A 19052-nucleotide genomic window follows, 5' to 3' on the forward strand; every position below is an offset into this window, starting at 1 on the left:
TTTGCACTGCACATACCTAGCCTTTTATGGGTACATCCTGGGGGCGGGGAGCGATGTAAACTTGTAGACTATTGATAGGAAGTGCCACCAAACCATCAGGAGTCAGGGTTGTAAACGCGGTGAAATAACTCTGAAGCGTGACCGTCCAAGGCCAGGACCCCTCCTTCAGGATGACGTGCTGCCCTGTTGCACTTACCGGACCTCCAGTTCCCTCCATGCTGACAGGAGAGTGAGGCTTTTTGAATCTCTCTGGGGCCGTATGAAACTGTTAATTTTTCTTTCTAAATGGAAAGAAAATGCGTGTGCGTGTGTTTTCAGGAAACGAGTCTAGTCCACTGCGCGGGTTTAAAGATCCTTTATTATGGAATCAGTATGTACAAACTCTAACAAGAAAATAATGAGTCACGGGGTATCAGCCTATTTACAGTGCTTTTGTGTTTTTTACAAGTTTTTTTTTTACAAGATTACTTCTCCCTAAATAACATAATAGACACACACAGAAATCAAACATTTTTTATTACATACATAAATAAATATTGACTTTAAATGACCTCTCTAAGGGACATGATTTCTACAGGCCATTCGGATGAGAAGGTAGCCGTTGTGTTATCTGCATACTATAATTAAGTCGAGAAAAAGTCCTAACAGCTTTACATACAGACCTCTGTTGATCACCCTGTGAATGGTATAACTTGCTAAAATGTTCAGTAGAGGTAAGAAGCTCAGTCTGGCCATGCAAAACCGTAGATAAGAGTCGCCATCTTTATGCATTTATATTTTAAATGAATCTTAAAGTACATGCAACAGATGCTTAGCCTTTGTGTTCTGGTCACGACGTCAAAGTTTGCGTAACAAGATTGAGATATTTGCAATCGTAGGAATGAGTAAACTTGAGGAACTCCACAGCACACGGTGTAAGAAAGGGCATTATGTAGATAAGCCGTTATCACAAATGACACTGACCGATTCGTAGGACAAGATGAATATTTGTACTCACGTGATACAGACACAAGTCCAAATTCAGCCTTTTAATCGGATTTTTCAGTGTTGATAAAAGATACAATCAAGGGCTTTGAAGTCCAGTGTAATCACTTCCCAGCCGTTCCTACCCCCGCGAATTACTGGGTTCCTCATACAGGGCAAATTCTCATCTGTTCAGTAAACATTACGAAGCACTGATTCTCAGCTGGGGGTGACCTTACCCCCCAGAGGGCGCGGGCCGTGACTAGAGAGCTTGTGGCTGTCACCCCCTCGGGGAGGTGCTCGTGGCAGCTGCTGGGTGGAGACCTGCGTTGAGCGCCCAGGGGGCGGGCCCCTCGAACAGGGAAACGTGCAGCCCCAAATCTCAACAGCGCTGCGGTGGAGAAACCCTGCTCTATAGATTGGGTATAGGTTCTTTCAGCTTTCTAGGACATAGATCTATTTTTCAACTTTGAATTTTGTTTAATAAACATTTCAGAAAATTACCTGTCATAAATATATTAAAACACTAGATGACGTGAAGGGCACACATTCGTTTATAAAAATTGCTGCAGAGGCCACTTAGAATAAGGGGTAGCACAGAGAAACCCATCACTGAGGAGTGAACGTTCTAAGTAAAAAGAGCGCGTGTAGCCTCGATATACATGGAATTAGCCACCTGTCTTTGATGACGTCATATGTTTGACGAGCTCAGTTTTTTAAAGAGTAAATACTATCAGTTAATATACTTTTTCTCACGTGAGAGAAATGCATCTAATTTCCATAAAACGTATCAGAGAGTCAGCCACTAAAACTATGTTTTAAAATAAGAAACAGATCTTTTTAGCCCTTTATTAGGGCACTCAAATGTTAAAAATTCAAAAAGTAGTAATTATATTTTTGTTCATTTGACTATTATTGAAGATTACTGAAATTCGTAAAAGAAACAGGTTTCTCTCATTGCCTAATAGCATTTTCCAATAATACTAATAAAATTTAAATTATTGAATATTATAGCAGAATGAAATGCTCATAAGAGCTGCTTCAGATTTTTTTAAGGAAGGTGTAAGCTACAGAACCTTTATCTGAACTGAAAATATATTTGCTCAATGTCTCTTACCCAGACAAAAGAAACATAATTAAATTTTATAAAGTTAAGCTTATTTAATAATTTAATAATATCTTGTATCTATGTATATACTCCTGCATTTTAAACTATACAACAGTACAAAAATTTGCTGGCACGAATACTTGGTGGATTTCTTCATGACAAATTAAGGTAAAAGATAAACTTGTAGCCAATAATGTGAAGTTTTCATTTTTGAAGTTTTAAGAATTTGAAATTCAGATGCTGGGAATGGCACTAGAGTAGATCATAGTTTCGGAGAAGATCTCTGTGTTTGCTCAAGCTCAAGGGCGTTTGAAATGAAGGCTGTTCCTGTTCTCTCCATTCAAAATTTGGAACTCTTGGAACCAGGTGATTTCAGGACACCCTGTGCTAAAGTCCATCCCAGGCCACGTTAGGAGCTGCAGAAAAACAGCCGGAAGCGCCGTGAACTTCTGTTCTGAGATTTCCCACGGAGCCGCGTGTCCAAAGCTGCAGAACACTGTCTGCCTTATCGACTTTTAAACAGTTTTAACGCACGGGAAGCAGTTTTCAGTATCCTTTCAGGGATCCATGCCTACAGACTGTGTTCCCTAAGGCTAGGCATCGATTTGGTAACAGACAGAGTCTGTCTGCGTTCTGCATGGCTTCTGCTCTTAGAGTGGGAAGCCTCACGAAAGCCAACACGTTCTCTCTCCTCTTCACCCCACCAGGAGCAGTCAGGGCGCCCGCAGGCTTTCAGGAAACGTAACAAAACGACCAGTTCCAAGTCCCACCATGAAAACCCAAGAAAAGTGTACTGAAAATTTCCTCGTTTTACTTGTGTAGGTAATGAAACGAGGAAGCCTATCCTTTAAAATGTTCAAATTTTTAAGTTGCTCTTTTCTCATAGTGTCAATACTGACGGGAAAAATAGGTAACCCTAATGATCTGTAGGAGAACTGTGTCTTTATCCACCACTGCTGAGCTGGGAAAACAGTTTCTTCAGAGATCCGTCCTCAAGGTGTGCGTGTGTGTACGTGTGAGTCTATGAGTGTGTGTATGTGTGTTTGTGCCTGTGTGTATACGTATACACACGGAAGCACGCAGACGCACATACATACGTGCCTGTTTCAAAACATACATATGGGTATTCCCTCGAGGAAAAAACTGTATTAAACTAAACATTTCTGGTTTAAGGCTGCCGCGACATACCCTGCAATACTGTAGACTGACAACGTGTTTGACTTGTGTTCATGCTCTGAGGGCTTAGCGTGGAACCTGGGAAATTTTTCAAATAAGGTATAATAATACATCTGTAGAGTAAAGGAAGGCTAGTCAAAGGCAAGTAGCTGTCCTTCTCCACCAACCAAAGCCCTTCTGCCTTTTCTACATTACGGACAGTATTCTACCACGTAAAGAGCTTGCTTTCGTTAAGAAAAGGCAAATCTCAGTAAAGACTTGAAAATATTCAGTCGCTGGGATTCCTTCATTTCAAGCAAGAGGTTTTGCAGTGTCTTAGATACATGAAAGCTGCAAAACAAAGCACGTCGGCAACCGTTTCCCACATTAAGGAAAAGCATAAATAGCGTTTCAGGGAAATCTCTCACAGTACGGGATGAAATATTAAAAAGCATCCCCAGAAAAGACTTTTAGTTTCTCCAAGGCAGACTCTGGATAGCAGCGTAAGGCACTGACTCCTTTCTGCTGTGGATGTCTTCCCTAAACCCTCATGGACAGGCTGCGCTCTTCTTTGCCTTGGTGGAAAATGAAGCTTAGGTGCTGGAAGTGGGAACATTTTAAGTCTAAATTAATTGGCATATTTCAGGTCACAAGTTTTCAGCTAAAAAATCACGTGATAAAAATCATCTTAAGTATTTGAATAAATAGGGCCAAAAAACCGTATAGTCTTCAGTCGATTTTGCAAACCAAACCAGTAATTTAATTTTAAACTGTTTATTGAGTAACGTGACGCTTACTGTGTGTACGCTTAGCATGCTTATTACGTGTATAAACTGTGTATTTGTTACACCGGTTTCTCTTGAGAATTTGCTGCTCTAAATTCAGGGAAGTCTCAGATCTGCAGTAATTCACTTGAGATCACAGCTAAACCATGTATGGAAACAGATTTTGCAGTGAAACAGGCCTGGCCTTCGTGTTCTCTCCATTCTCACAGGAAACTGTGTCCACGTCCACCGTCTCACCACTTGTCCCTGGTGTCCAGGCGCGTCCGAGACAGACAGAAGCGTTTAGTGCAGTAAAGTTAGATGGGGCGGGAGGTCCTATGGGAAAGGCCTGGTGCCCCCGTAAGCGGGCGCGGCCGGTCCTCGAAGGTCTGCGAGCTTACACGCTCGCTCGGGGTTCAGACATCTCCGGGAACAGGTCAGTATCTTTCTGGAGGAGGCTTGTAATGGTGTGAATGACGGTGTTTCAGGTGGGGTCCTAGGGAGACAGAACAGACACATCAGTCGGTCGTGACGCTTTCCCCGGCTGGGTGAACGGACAGTAGGAACGCGCTGACTGCGGTGAACGCCTTGGCCCCGGGCCCGTGCTCCCTCCCGTCCAGGTCCCTCCTCTCCCGGCTCTGAACGTGCAGAGAGACAGACATTCACTCTCCCTCTCTTCTCTCTGCCTTCCCCCCGCGCTTTGGTTCCCTCCCTAACGCCAAAAAAATCACAAGAGAAAGAAGACAAGCCCCTTTCTTTAGGCTCACAATTATATAAGCCAAAATACTTTGCATTTCCTCAAGAAAGTTTAAAACTTAACCCAGAATTTCAGTGGAGGCACACGGGGACCGCATTCACCCTTATAAGCATAAGGGGCCATCGAGCTCGTCCACGGGATGGTTTTTTCCTTTAAATTCGAAGTGCAGAAAGCTACTGGGGGGCAAGTTTGATCCATCATTTTTTAAAAAACAAGTAAAACTAGAACGACTTCACAGTTTTCTTAACACATAAACTTAAAAAGCCATGTCAAAGGTTTAAGCTAGAAAAGCAAAGTGCATAATTTAAAAACCAACAAGAGGCTCATTGTTTTGAAACAATACGTGACAATTATTTTTAACGTAGCAGTAAGTCAAGTAGATTGATTTGGGTCATGTTATGAAGAAAATTCATGTTATACAGATTATAGTAACAACATATGTAATAAGAAAATAAGGTCCGTAGCCAAATGCTGTTTGCTATTTTGTCATATTTGAACATCTTAATTTAAAAACCAAAAATTCAGATTGATATGAGACGATAGATTTTCTTCCCTCCCATGTGTATCTGTGGTTAAAAGACAAGGAGAAAGCATGCATCACGTAGGGAAAAAAATGGAAGTATGGAAAAGGAAGTAACAGAAAGGAAGGCGGGGAGGGAGGGGGGAGGGAGGAGGGAGCAGGGCCAGGAAGCGTGTAAGGTGGGCTGCGGGCAGCAGGCGTGGCCGCCAGGAAAAGCACATACAAAGGCCTGGAAGAAGTTCAGGTTCAGAGAATTCCCTATCCGTAGGAATCTGCAGTGATCTGTTGATTTTCGTGTTTTCAGCAAGACTTTCTCTGTGTCCCCAAAGCTGGCGGGGGGCCCCCGGCACTCACTGTGCACAGCCGAGGGTGGGAGGTCGGGGGTCCGGAAGGTCCTGATGGTGGCGGGTCCTTCCCCGCCTGCGGTCAGCACCTGCACTTCCAGGCGGTAGAGGGTGGCCGGCCGCAGACCTGGCACCGTGAGCACGGAGCGATCCTGAGGGGGGACAGGAGAGGACGCGCCCGTTAGGCCCCTCTCGACTACAAAGCCACACGACGGACTCTCTCATTCTCTGCCCGTTTCCTCCCGCCCGCGATCACCGTGTAAACGCGGGTGCAGTTGCCACCAGCGTGGTCGGTCGAACATCTGTCCTTGTTTGCTAGAGTCCTGCCCTGCCGGGCAGCCTCGGCACTGAGAGCCCAGCTCTTGGCAGCCGGGGACACTTGCAGAGTTAAGATGGGCCGGGGCCAGTCTCGGGGCTCACCCCCGGGACCGCATTTTGTATTCCTCAACCCAGGCCTTTCCCATGGTTCAAAGTTTTCATCTGCACGTCTTGTGGTGTGAATTCTTGGTAATCCACATTTCCGCAAGCGAGCCAACTGTGTTCCTTAAGATGCAGTATCTATCTGTCAATGCCCATAGCCAACAGTGTTTATTTTTATGCCAACACATTTTTCTCAAAACTCAATAAAACCTAATATATACACACATAGAAAAATTACTTTCCAATTCCATGGAATTTTTCCTTCTGGGATTTAAGGGATTTTTTTTTGTTTGTTTTTTCTTTTTGGAGCAAGAGTTGGTTATTCTAAGGGCATTTTTAGAGCTGGTAAAAGCCTGTACATGGGTCTTTTTGTTCAAGCCAAGGAATTAGTGGCCTGGAAGACAGGCCAACTCATTATGGGCTCTGGCCACATTTGAAGTGGGGAAACGGAGAGAAAGAAGAAGGTTCTCTTAGCTAATTTTCCCCCAAATTTAACCCTTCAAACAGGGCCTGTGCACTTGGGCCAGAGGGACACGGGCTTCGCAAAGGAGAAGAAAATGGTTACGCCGCGTGCATCCCGTGTCGACAGGAGACGTGTGTTGAAGAGGGGCTCTAGTAATCACAGTTCATCTAGACGACAGTTTGTTCACGGCAACACTTGTGTGGTGTCTTTCAGTACCTGCGAAATAATACACTCGGGAGAAGACAACGCACACACGCGGCTCAACAACCGGCCCCAGCGTGATGGGACGTGGGCGCCAACAGTGAGTAACCACCCGACGGTGCGGGTGCGGGTGCCAGCCCGAGGGCCCGGGAGGGAGGGGCACCCACCGCCGGGAGGATCTGGGACTGCAGGATGAGGCTGTTGGGAAGGCCGTTCTGCCTGCTCTCGGTCGTGACCTCGGCCCACGTCACGTGGAAGCCGGTCACGGGCCGCTGGACGGTGGCCTTGCTCAGCTTCCAGGAGAAGCGCCCTGTGACGTTCGTGTCCTGGACCACAAAGGAGGCCGACAGGTTCTCAGGTTTGGCTTGCACTTTGGAATGAACGTGACCTGGAGCAGCGGGAAGAGGAAGGCCGGGTCAGGGGATGGAGAGCGCGCGAGGGGCCCTAGGCAGCAGGTACGTTCCGTGGGGTTCGGCCGGCCGCCTCGGGAGCGCCGGGTCAGAAGGTCGCCCCGGCAACCTGTGCGGAGGCAGGCTCAGCCCTGCACCTTTGTGCCACGTGCTTCCGCTCCCTTGGGCGCTACGTTGAGAGTCCTGCTTTGGGGGTGGAAGACGGAGGAAGAATTTTGTGATCTGGCGGGACGTGGCCACTTAGAGAACAGGAGAGACTGCAGTGAGACGGGTGAATATTCACGGTACTACAAGAGTCGTCGGAAGTTACTAGAAGGCGCTCAGGGGTCTGCGCCTGAGAATAGCTGCCCCCGTTTTAGGAGAGGCTTGGGAAGCTAAAGACGGGGCGCTCGGAAAGCGTGTCGAGGTGACGCCCACGGCAGAGGGCCGGGATAAAAGTGAAATCACTTACATAAAGTATGCCAGAGCACAAGCAGGACACAGACCCTCGGCTTCATTTCTAAAGGGCTGACACGCCAGCAAAGGCTGTCCGCCAAAGCTGTCGCAATGAGGATGTAATACGTGCCTTCATACGCATGTTACCTCCCAAGTGCGCCGTCACTGCAGTTTAGAAAGGGGGATACTCTGGGGTTGTAGGCTCTTGTGAAATGCGGTCTGGAAATGTGTACAGTTGCTGACATCACAGTCGCAACCTTGGAAGTTCGCGTGAAACGTACCTGCGTCGCCGGGGCAGCTGACGTGCTTGTGGCTTTTGCCCTTCAGAGCAGAGCACGGTGGGGTCGTAAAGAAAACGGTTTCTGCTTTCAAGCGGCCCTTTGGCCGTGTGGGTTGGACGGTCACCTTGTATTTGCAGGAAAATGCCAGATCTTGAAGAATCATGTAATTTTCCTAGAGAGAGAGAGAATACGCTAACAGTAAACCTCACGAGGGTACGAAATTGGCAGGAGAGGAACTCCTACCTCCACCAAGGCTGTCTTCCTATATATGGGACGTGTGCAACACGGCTCTCATAAAAAGTGCAAAGGAGACAGGGGCCCTGCTTTCATTTATTACAACTGTGAGAGGCTCCCATGGGTTGGGACACAGGCTCCAGAACCTGACAGGAGGGCAGTGCTTCCACGTAAGCAGCCGACTTGCAGCCCTCACGAGCAGCCTTGGGGAGCTGGCAGCAGCAGGGCGAGGTGGGAGGCAGCACGGTGGGTAACGCCGTAAACAGACACCTAAGTTGTTAATATAAAAAAAGCTAACTCGGGCTTCTCTGAGACACAGGCGTGCTTTAGCTGTGAGTTTTTCCTTACGGAAAGGAAGACACTCTTGAGCAGTGTATTGCCTCCACTGCTGGGAGGGCTGTGATTGCTGCCGGCCGGAACTTTGCGATTAAACAGGATCACGAAAACCAGACTCAGCTGCGGGCGGAGTGAGAGGCTGAGGGTATAACCTTACGCTAACGGGAGAGCTGACGCTGACGGGCCTAACGAGCTTGTGCGAGGCTTCTTCGCCTTTGGGTGTTGGGTGTGCGTGCCCGTTCTAGGCTGGAGTTGTCAGGGCTTCGTGCACATGTACGAGAGCAGCAGCAGAAGCATCTCTGGGACCCTTAAAGGCAGAACATCACAGGACGGGCCGTATCTTTCATTACCTGGACGAGTGGGTGGAAGTTAGGGATGCAGCAAAGGAGATGCTGAACGATAGTGCCGTATAGAAATTCCCTGGGGGAAATGAGACCTTTTAGGTCATTGTGCCGAGTCAAAATCCAGAAAACAATTCAGAGCTTTCGTGCAATTAAGATGAGACACCCAGAGGCTGGCAGCGTTTCCCGTGTCCTGGGAGCTCCCCGCGAGCTGTGTCCTGAATGTCTGCATCTCAGGGCCCGCCCTGTGCTGACTGATGACGTGTGAGGTTGTGAAGGGCCGAGAGATGAGTGAACAGGTGACCCTGTGTCTCCCGCTCCCACCTGGTCATGGGTCCCTTAGGGAGCCCGGTGAGGACGAGTTACCCACTGGACACACGGCCTGCACCTCTCTCTGTCCAGCTTTGTCCCCCGATCAGGTGAGTCTAGAAGCCGTTCAGAATCCGGCATTTCGGCCACCTCCTCACCTGGGTCACACCCGAGGATGCCTCCGCCCCGGTGGATGCGTTGTGGGCACAGACTTCCGGAAACCACTGCACGTGATAGCGACTGACACCGGGATCTGTAAGGTCAACATCGATCAGCAAGAAAGAACAGCCTGCAAGTCACGGTGCGCGCAGCCCCAAGTCCTTAGAGCACGACAGGCCAGGAAGGAAGGACAGAGTCCTGCAGGTGATCCAGAGGAGGTGGGGCTCCCAAAATTCTGACTAGAGTCGGGGGAAAAAGTAATAAGCCATCAAAGGAAAAGCGAATTGAAATACGAGAACCACACAGAAAAAAACAATTAGAAAAGTCATAGCAAAATGACTCCACAGAGGTCTTGAGAATAACCTCGCCATGGTGTCCACAGTAACAAATCCCCCAACAAAGGGTAACACTCAGCAGCCATTCTCTCATTTCCTAGGCTATAAGAGAGACTCGTCTCAAGTCTCTGAATCCTACATTTTTCTGACGAAGCTGATGGAGAGGCTGTCAAGCCCAGGCAGGAACAAAAGCCTTTCCCTCGACTTGAAGACCTGGCCCTTCAGATGTGCTCCATCTCGAGCCTTGCTGTGACAGGGCCCCCTCATCAGAAGATACAGGGTGAACAGCCTCCCGGTGACTTAACGGTAAGTGCATCCTTGCAGTGCGTGTGTGCGATCGCTACGGAAACAAGGCCTGCTCTCAAAGCCGGCCCAGCATACGGGCTCCTTAAACGTTTCCACTTCCAGCTGGAGCAGCGCGTTTTCTGCACGTGTCTTTACTTTGGCCGACCGAGTGGAAAAAAAGACACCGTGATGAGAAGCCGGTCACTGAGTGTGGGAAAGGAGGTCCGGGCAATCCTGGGCTTAATAATCACCCCAGTTTGTTCCGGGTGTGAAAGGCATCGCTTCCCTGGGTGATTAGCATCTCGTCCGAATGCTCACGCCAAGTGTTTGATGGAGGTTTTCCGAGGGGAAAACTCTTGGATGACATTGGGTGGTTCTGGTGGGAACTTGCTGCGAGCACTTTGGAACGAGAAAAGAAGAACTTTCAATCTGAGAAAATAAACAGCAAGTGGGCACCAATGGTGTTTAGCTAAAAGGGGAACCCTCTGACTAGAGGTTTTTAACTCTTTACGTGGGAGACATCAAGGGCTTCTTTTTAAGAAAAGAATAATTGCACGTTATACATTAAGGCTGAAGTCAGTCATTGAGTGAATTCAAATCCTTTCTTTCAGGCATCGTAGTGAAATAACCTCCCAGGAGCAGCTGCTCTCACACCTCTTAAATCCTAAGGGGGCTGGACAAGTAATAAAGTGCATGAGTCAGGTCTCAGTCAGGTTGGAGGGAGATGAGCCTACAGCTGGACACGGAGGGCGAGAGAGGTACGGCGTCCCGACAGAGGGTGGCGACTGTCACTGCAGCGCTGGCGCAGCTCACAGAGGAGGTGACCTCGCAGGGGAACCTGGAAGGAGGTTGGCACTGGGCCTGGTCGGTGTGGATAACGGGGGGGCAGGGCACCGCCCCACACAACTGTCTGCCACGACGGAAGCTTCTGTATGTGGTGACCCCTCGTCACCACACTGCTGCTTAATCTTAAATCAATCACTGAAATCAATTTCAGATTCAGCTGCTCCACGGGGCTCGTGGCTCCCATAGCGGACAGAGTAGCAAGTTCCAAAGGCGGGCACACAGCAGGGCTGACATTCTCTGGTCCGGAGCAGCCGGGGCTGGATGCCAGTTTGCTGCACTCCAGTGCTATGATGTGTCATTGATACCCGTGGCTCCAGGTCTCCTAAGAACCCCACACACGTCTGACAGCGTAATTGTGTTTCCATAAGAGGACGCACCGAGCAACACGTCGGAGCCCTCAGCTCTCAACGCCGCCCTGCCCGAGTCCACGCCTACTCTCTCTGGATCTGCCACCTCCGTGAAGAATTTCACCCAAGCCCAAGGCTTTCCAAGGCGGCTCTGCGTTTCTACCTTCACCTGAGCTGTTCCCTGGAGGAGCTGGTGTTCCCAACTTCCTGTCCCATGTAGATGCTTTTCAAACTCAGCGCTTCTGAAACCACTCCCTTGATCCCTGCCCTCAACTGCCCTTGCGTTCAGCTTGCCTCTTATTTAATCACTCCTTTTTGTTTTCTGTATCTGTGATGTTCTGACATCTTGCAGCCTTGCGGACCCTGCCGGGACCGCCCTCGCAGGGTGGCCGCTGCCCCGTGCAGACCAGCCGACCCAGAGCCCCTCCCCAGCACCTCCTCTATGGGGCCCTCACACTCTGGGCCACCACCCTCGTCACCCCAGGGCCAAGTAGGTGGGGACAGCCCCTGAGCCAGAGCCCACCGAAAGGATCCAGACCAGCCAATCCTGAGACCATCTTGCCTTTCCTACTTGCCAGAGTAAAGGCTTCTGAGCACAGTTTCCTGCTTCCTGACTGACCCTGGTGCCTCCCCACGTGGCCCGAGTGGCGTGGAGGGTCCCCCCTCCTGGGAGCCGTGAGTAACAAACTACCTCTCAGTGGCCGTTGTCTCTGTTGCCTTCACCAAACCCGAATAAAACCCACTCCTTTAGAACATGATTAAAATGAACAGGCTGTCTTTTAAGCAGTCCTTCATGGCACTTTTTCAGACACATATACACAGCAGTCCACACTCCTCCAAGCTTAATCAAAAACTGGCATGCGTTTCTCACGCAGGTCTACACAATCGGTTCTCGTTATTCACAGAAGTGAGGGTTTAGAAAATCACCGTGAAAGCAGAATTAGCAAATCTGGGATGGCTGTTTCTTGGAGAAATACAGTGTTTGTTAGTTTCCCGTGAGCTTCTGGTCACATTTTTGCCAGCCAGTCAATACATAATCTTATTTTATGTGTGTTTTTCTTTTTTAAAAACTTACTATTTAATAAAGTCATAATTAACTGTAATATTTCTTTAGTTGAAATTATTTTCATGATCCTGGGTAGCAGGACAGTAAATTGCTTTTGCTTTCAGCCTCACAATAACGCCTCCACTGTACTTTTTTTTTTAATCCATCACCATCTCAAAAATGACAAATTTAGACACTGTTTTTACCTTTTCGGAACTTCATCACACACTACCAATGCGACTAGCACCTCCCAGGCAGCCTCATGTATCAATCGGCAAAGGCAGCACTCCACCACTCTGCTTGGGGCCACTTTAACCAGAACAAATCTCTCCAACAAAAAGCAAGGCAATGCAACACAACAGACCAGAAACCCACGGCGCTAAACAGACCGGGCAAAGGATGTGTCGCCAGTGTGAGAGTGGAAACGAGACTCAGCTTCAGGTGGGAACGTGTACGTGGGGCGACTCAAGCCCATCGCCACTCCCTGCACAAGCACCCCCACAAAGGACCACACAAGCGCCCCCCAGGACTGCTGAGGGGCTACAAGTAAACCTTAGTGACTACACGAGTCTTCAAATACACACTCTGTGAGCAGTGAGCAGCCACTGTGTCTCCTTTCATTTTAAAATCAGTAGCATAAGGTAGCGTTTTTTTTTTCTTTCGGTACGTGGGCCTCTCACTGCTGCGGCCTCTCCCGTTGCGGAGCACAGGCTCAGCAGCCACGGCTCACGGGCCCAGCCGCTCCGCAGCACGTGGGATCCTCCCGGACCGGGGCACGAACCCGCGTCCCCTGCATCGGCAGGTGGACTCTCAACCACTGAGCCACGAGGGAAGCCCCCTCCCTCTTCTTAAATGCCTTGCCCGCCTCGGCTTCTGCCTCAAATCTCCCTGTGTTCTCCAGCTCCTCTGGGCACTCACTTGCACTGACCTCTAGCGCATCGCCCCTCTTTGTGCTGAAACTGGAGTTCCTTCGCGCCCGGTCCTGGTCCCTCTTCTCCCTAGCGGGTCCCACCCTTCTTAAAGAACTTATTAAGTCTACGTCATTCTGGCCCAAGTACTACTTTACAACTGTACAGTGTTTTACCTATAATACTTGCTTACAGACACTTGTTTGCAGTGACTTTGCTTAGTTGTAAATAATACTGTTAGCTTGTTTCCATATAAATATTCCAGTGAATTACTAGTAAATAAGCAACCAAGTAACCAAGAAGCAAGCAAGGGAAAAAAGTGCTTCTGACTAACTGACTAATCCTTATTTTGAATAAACAGAGACTAAAAAAATAATAGAAAAGATCAAAGAAACTAAAAAGCTGGTTCTTTGAAAAGATAAACCAAGTTGATAAACCTTTAGCCAGGCTCATCAAGAAGAAAAAGGGAGAAGGCTCAAATCAATAAAAAAGGAGAAGTTATAACCAACACCAGAGAAATAGAAAGAATCCTAAGAGGCTACTACAAGCAGCTATATGCCAATAAAACAGACAACCCAGAAGAAATGGACAAACTCTTAGAGAGGTACAATCTCCCAAGACTGAACCAGGAAGAAATAGGAAATATGAACAGACCAATTACCAGTACTGAAATTGAAACTGTGATTAAAAAACTCCCAACCACCAGAGTCCAAGGCCAGATGGCTTCACAGGCAAATTCTGTCAAACATTTAGAGAAGAGTTAATACCTGTACTTCTGAAACCGTTCCAAAAAACTGCAGAGGAAGGAACACATCCGAATTCATTCTGTGAGGCTGCCATCGCCCTGATACCAAAACCGGCCAAAGATACCACAAAAAAAGAGAATTATAGGCCAGTACCTTTGATGAACATAGATGCAAAAATCCTCAACAAAATACTAGCGAACCAAATCCAACAGTATATTAAATGGATCATACACCATGATCAAGTGGGATTTATCCCAGGGATGCAAGGATTTTTCAATATCCTCAAATCAATCAGTGTGATACACCATATTAACAAACTGAAGAGTAAAAACCATATGATCATCTCAACAGATGCAGAAAAAGCTTTTGATAAAATTCAACATCAATTTCTGATGAAAACTCTCCAGAAAGTGGGCATAGAGGGAACCTACCTCAACATAATGAAGACCATATATGACAAAACCACAGCTAACATCATACTCAACGGTGAAAAGCTGAAAGCATTTCCTCCAAGGTCAGGAACAAGACAGGGATGCCCTCTCTTGTCACTTTTATTCAACATAGTTTTGGAAGTCCTAGCAACGGCAATCAGAGAAGAAAGGGAATCCAGCTTGGAAAGGAAGATGTAAAACCGTCACTGCTTGCATATGACATGATACCATACATTAAAAAGCCCTTAAGATACTACCAGAATACTACTAGAGCTCATCGATGAATGCAGTAAAGTTGCAGGATACAAACTTAATATACAGAAATCTGTTGCATTTCTACACACTACAACAAACTATCAGAAAGAGAAATTAAGGAAACAATCCCATTTACCATTGCATCAGAAAGAATAAAATACCATTCATACTCTGGTTTCTCTTCAGATCATATAAATCTTTTGCCTTTTACTAAAGATTTCCGTGGAGAGGGGGAAAGAAAAATAAGAATAAGATACCTAGGAATAAATCTACCTGAAGAGGCAAAAGACCTGTACTCCAAAAGCTATAGGATGCTGATGAAAGAAACTGAAGCTGACAGAGATGGACAGTTATACCATATTGTTGGACTGGAAGAACCAATATTGTTATAATAACCATACTACCCAAGGCAATCTACAGATTCAATGCAATCCCTATCAAATTACCAATGGCATTTTTCAAAGAACTAGACCAAAACATTTTAAAACGTCTGTGAAACACAAAAGACCTCAAAATAGCCACAACAATCTTGAGAAAGAAGAACAGAGCTGGAGAAATCACAGCTCCCTGACTTCAGACTATACTACAAAGCTACAGTAAATACTAAGGTACTGGCAGAAAAACAGAAATATAGATCAATGGAACAGGATAGAAAGTCCAGAAATAAACCCACACACTTATGGTCAATTAATCTATGACAAAGGAGGCAAGAATATACACTGGAGAAAAGACAGTCTCTTCAATAAGTGGTGCTGGGAAAACTGAGCAGCTACATGTGAAAGAAGGAGATTAGAACATTCTCTAACACAATACACAAAAATAAACTCAAAATGGCTTAAAGACTAAAATATAAGTCATGACACCATAAAACTCCTAGGATAGAGTATTGGCAAAATACTCCCTTACATAAATCGTACAAACGTTTTCTTACGTCAGTCTCCCAAGGCAATAGAAATAAAAGCAAAAATAAACAGATGGGACCTATTCAAAATTACAAGCTTTTGCACAGAAAGGAAACCATAAACCAAATAAAAAGATACCCTATGCAATGGGAGAAAATATTTGCAAATGATGCAATCAACAAGGGTTTAATTTCCAAAATATACAAACAGCTCGTAGAGTTTAATAACAAGAAAACAATCCAATCCAAAAATGGGCAGAAGACCTAAATAGACATTTCTCCAAAGAAGACATACAGATGGTCAACAGGCACATTAAAAGGTGCTCATTATCGCTAATTATTAGAGAAACGCAAATCAAAACTACAGTGACGTACCACCTCACACCAGTCAGAATGGCGATCATTAAAAAGTCTACAAATAATAAATGCTGGAGAGGATGTGGAGAAAAGTAAGTCCTCCTGCACTGTTGGTGGGAATGGAAACTGGTGCAGCCACTATGGAAAACAGTATGGAGTTTCCTCAAAAAACTAAAAATAGCACTACCATATGATCCAGCAATCCCAGTCCTGGGCATATATCCAGACAAAACTATAATTTAAAAAGATACATGCACCCCTGTGTTCGTAGCAGCACTACTTACACTAGCCAAGACATGGAAGCCACCTAAGTGTCCATCAACAGATGAATGGATAAAGAAGATGTGGTACAAATATACAATGGAATATTACTCAGCCATAAAAAAGAATGAAGCAATGCCATTTGCAGCAACACGGATGGACCTAGAGATTGTCATACTAAGTGAAGTAGGTCAGACAGAGAAAGACAAATATCATGTCACTTATATGTGAATGTAAAAAAATTATAAAAATAAAATTACTTACAAAAAGAAACAGACTCACAGACTTAGAAAAGAAACTTATGATTACCAGAGGGCAAAGGGGGTGGGGGAGGGATAAATTAGGAGTTTGGGATTAGCAGATACAAATGACTGTATATAAAGTAGATAAACAACAACGTCCTACCTTATAGCACAGGGAACTATATTCAATATATTCTAATAACCTATAATGGAAAAGAATGTGAAAAAGAATAGACATATATATATGTAATACTGAATCACTCTGCTGTATACCTGAAAGTAACACAACATTGTAAATCAACTAATACTTCAATAAAAAGTTCTTTGTTTTGGGGAAAAAAAGAGGGAAAGAAAAATGAAAGGACACTGATGCCCTACACTAGCTGCTTACAACAATAATCAAATCTGGGTAAAAGCTAGAGAAAGATGAAACAGTATAACTCCTAGGAGATAAGGAGAGTATCTTTGTGACCCTGGCATAAGCAAAGATTTCTTAAACAGGACACAAAGAGCGGTAAGCCTCAAGGAAACAAAATGATGAACTGATAATCTCTAAAAGTAAGAACTATTAAGAATGTGAGAAAAATAAAAGTAGAAAATACTAAGATGAAACCAGCAGATGACTCATATACTCCACATATAAAGGACTCTTGCAGGACAGGCTGGCTAAACAGTTGAAAAGTGCTTTGAAAAACAGGAACTCCATTGCCAGTAAACTTATGAAAAGGTGTTCAACGCCTGGATGACCAGAAAAATGCAAATTCAAACGGCACTGAGCCATCACGTCACACGTACCGGAAAGGCTCAACTGAGAAAGACAGAACATGCCTCATGGGGGAAAGCATGTGGGGCAGTGGGAACCATCTTACCCTCCTGGTGGGAAAGTGCATTGGTCCAGCCACTTTGGAAATTCTCAGTATCTTCTAAAGGTCATCATCCTCTATGGTCTAAGAATCCCACCCTCTGTGGGGGAATAGGTACACGTGCATCAACAGACATGTCATAGGCTCTTCACAGCAGGGCCATTCTGAATAGCCCATCCCTGGAACAAACCAAATCTCCATCAACTGCTGAAAGGATCTGAACAAACCAAATCTCCGTCAACTGCTGTACCAGGGACGACTATGCAGTGATATAAATGGATGAATCACGGCTTCCTGCAACAGGACGGACAGGTTTCCCACATGCAGTGTTCACTGTGAGAAGAGTAATGCAAACTGTATGATTCCATCTGTATACATTCAAATACACGGAAAACAAATCTTCAATTTTAGAAGTCAGGAAATGGTGGTTACTATTCTGTGTTTAAGATGTTTGCACCTCCCCTGTGTGTACATTTTCATTTCCTTACATGAGATGTGTACATTTTCAGTATTATATTAATATGTTGTTTTCTTAATATGTCATATTGACATACAATTCTAATTTGAAATTGATAAATACACTCATCCTTTGGTACCCACTGGAGAGTGGGGATTGGATCCACACCCTGGATACCAAATTCCAGGCTGCTCGAGTCCCACAGTTAGCCCTTCGTATCTGTGGGTTCTGCATGCTTGGATTCAACCAACTGCCAATCTTAAACATAGTACACAATCCACAGTTGGTTGAATTCGCAGATACAGAACCCACTGATGTGGAGGGCTTGACTGTACAATAGATCAAATAAATTTTACAATTTAATATTAACTTAAAACTATCATTAAATGTCATAATATGGATATATTAACATAAGTTAATAATATTCAATAAATAAAATTTAAATTAACATATGATAGTAATAAAACATTAACATGATTGGTAATGTTATTTTAGCTAGAGAATGAATTTCAGCAGCTTGGAAGAAAATTCTGGAACAAGAAGAGCTCCAACACCAATATCCCCAATGGCTCGTGAGCCGATACCCTGAGTAAAATAGCACTTCAGAAAAATAAGAAGAATTTTAAAAACTGCATTCTTGAAACAATCTATTGTTTTTTGCTTAAAATAGAGTTTATGTCTTAAAATGCACAAAAGTGATAAAAATGTACGTCAAGTAACTAAAAATACTATTTCAATAATGCAAAATAAATATTCTAAGAGTACAGAAAACAAAGAAACAAAAGGAATTTATCCCGAAGATAAAGAGAAAAAAGAATCTATTCTAAGGGTGACTGTTCACTGCAGTATTGATTATAAGACGGAAATTCTGAAGGCAGCTAAATGTTTGACTATAGTGGAATCATTATGGCATAAGATCCATCAAGGCAGCCATTTTAAAATGTTATTAAAAATACCAACAATATAGAAAGCAGATTAGTATTTTATGAAAATGTGCCTTACAAACACACACATATACATATAAAACAACTGAGTGAGAAACAGAGGTATAGGAGACTTCTGAAAGAAAATCCAGTAAAATGCTATTTCTATGAAATGATATTGAGAAGAGAATCGGCTCTTTTATTCTATTTTCCAAATTATTTGCATTATAGGTCTTCTAATTTAGAACAAGAATTTACAGTGCAAAATAATGACTGTCTCAAGTGTTTGGGACACAAGATCAACCTTCTTAGGAAAGACATGAAGACAGGTTAATATCCCTGAAATGATCAAATGTAAGCAGAAGATTTCAGTATGTGATACAGATTCCTGGGAATCAGAGGCAACCCATTCAGACTTCAGAAGAGCAAGGTATTTAATAATGATTTTTTAAAAAGCATGTGTTTTGTTCAGCTACCGTTTCCTTAATATCAATAGTGTGGCTCGACGGTGATGTTTGCACAAGCACCCTTACATCACAGCGCTCTTCAATGCAAACAACAAATATAAAACTCTTAGAGGAAAACATAGGCAGAACACTCTCTGACATAAATCCCAGCAAAATCATTTTGATCCACCTCCTAGATTAATG

General features: G+C 45.0%; 1 protein-coding gene and 1 pseudogene across 3 annotated transcripts in view; one reads left to right on the forward strand and one right to left on the reverse strand.

Moving 5' to 3' along the window:
• Window positions 1-339: 339 nt before the first annotated feature.
• The window catches only part of ANOS1 (anosmin 1), a 192237-nt gene continuing 173524 nt past the window's right edge, over window positions 340-19052 (reverse strand). For all 3 annotated transcript variants that reach the window (XM_032619052.1, XM_032619051.1, XM_032619050.1), the window contains 5 exons: window positions 9200-9294; window positions 7822-7993; window positions 6863-7083; window positions 5622-5763; window positions 340-4486 (listed from right to left, as the gene is read on the reverse strand). In XM_032619052.1, the coding sequence (XP_032474943.1) occupies window positions 4428-4486; window positions 5622-5763; window positions 6863-7083; window positions 7822-7993; window positions 9200-9294 (689 nt within the window). In that variant the 3' untranslated portion in view covers window positions 340-4427. The remainder of the gene's footprint in view (window positions 4487-5621; window positions 5764-6862; window positions 7084-7821; window positions 7994-9199; window positions 9295-19052) is intronic.
• LOC116748189 lies at window positions 14565-14674 on the forward strand (annotated as a pseudogene).

The sequence above is a fragment of the Phocoena sinus genome, chromosome X (genome assembly GCF_008692025.1).
Source record: "Phocoena sinus isolate mPhoSin1 chromosome X, mPhoSin1.pri, whole genome shotgun sequence".
NCBI classification, from domain to species: Eukaryota; Metazoa; Chordata; class Mammalia; order Artiodactyla; family Phocoenidae; genus Phocoena; species Phocoena sinus.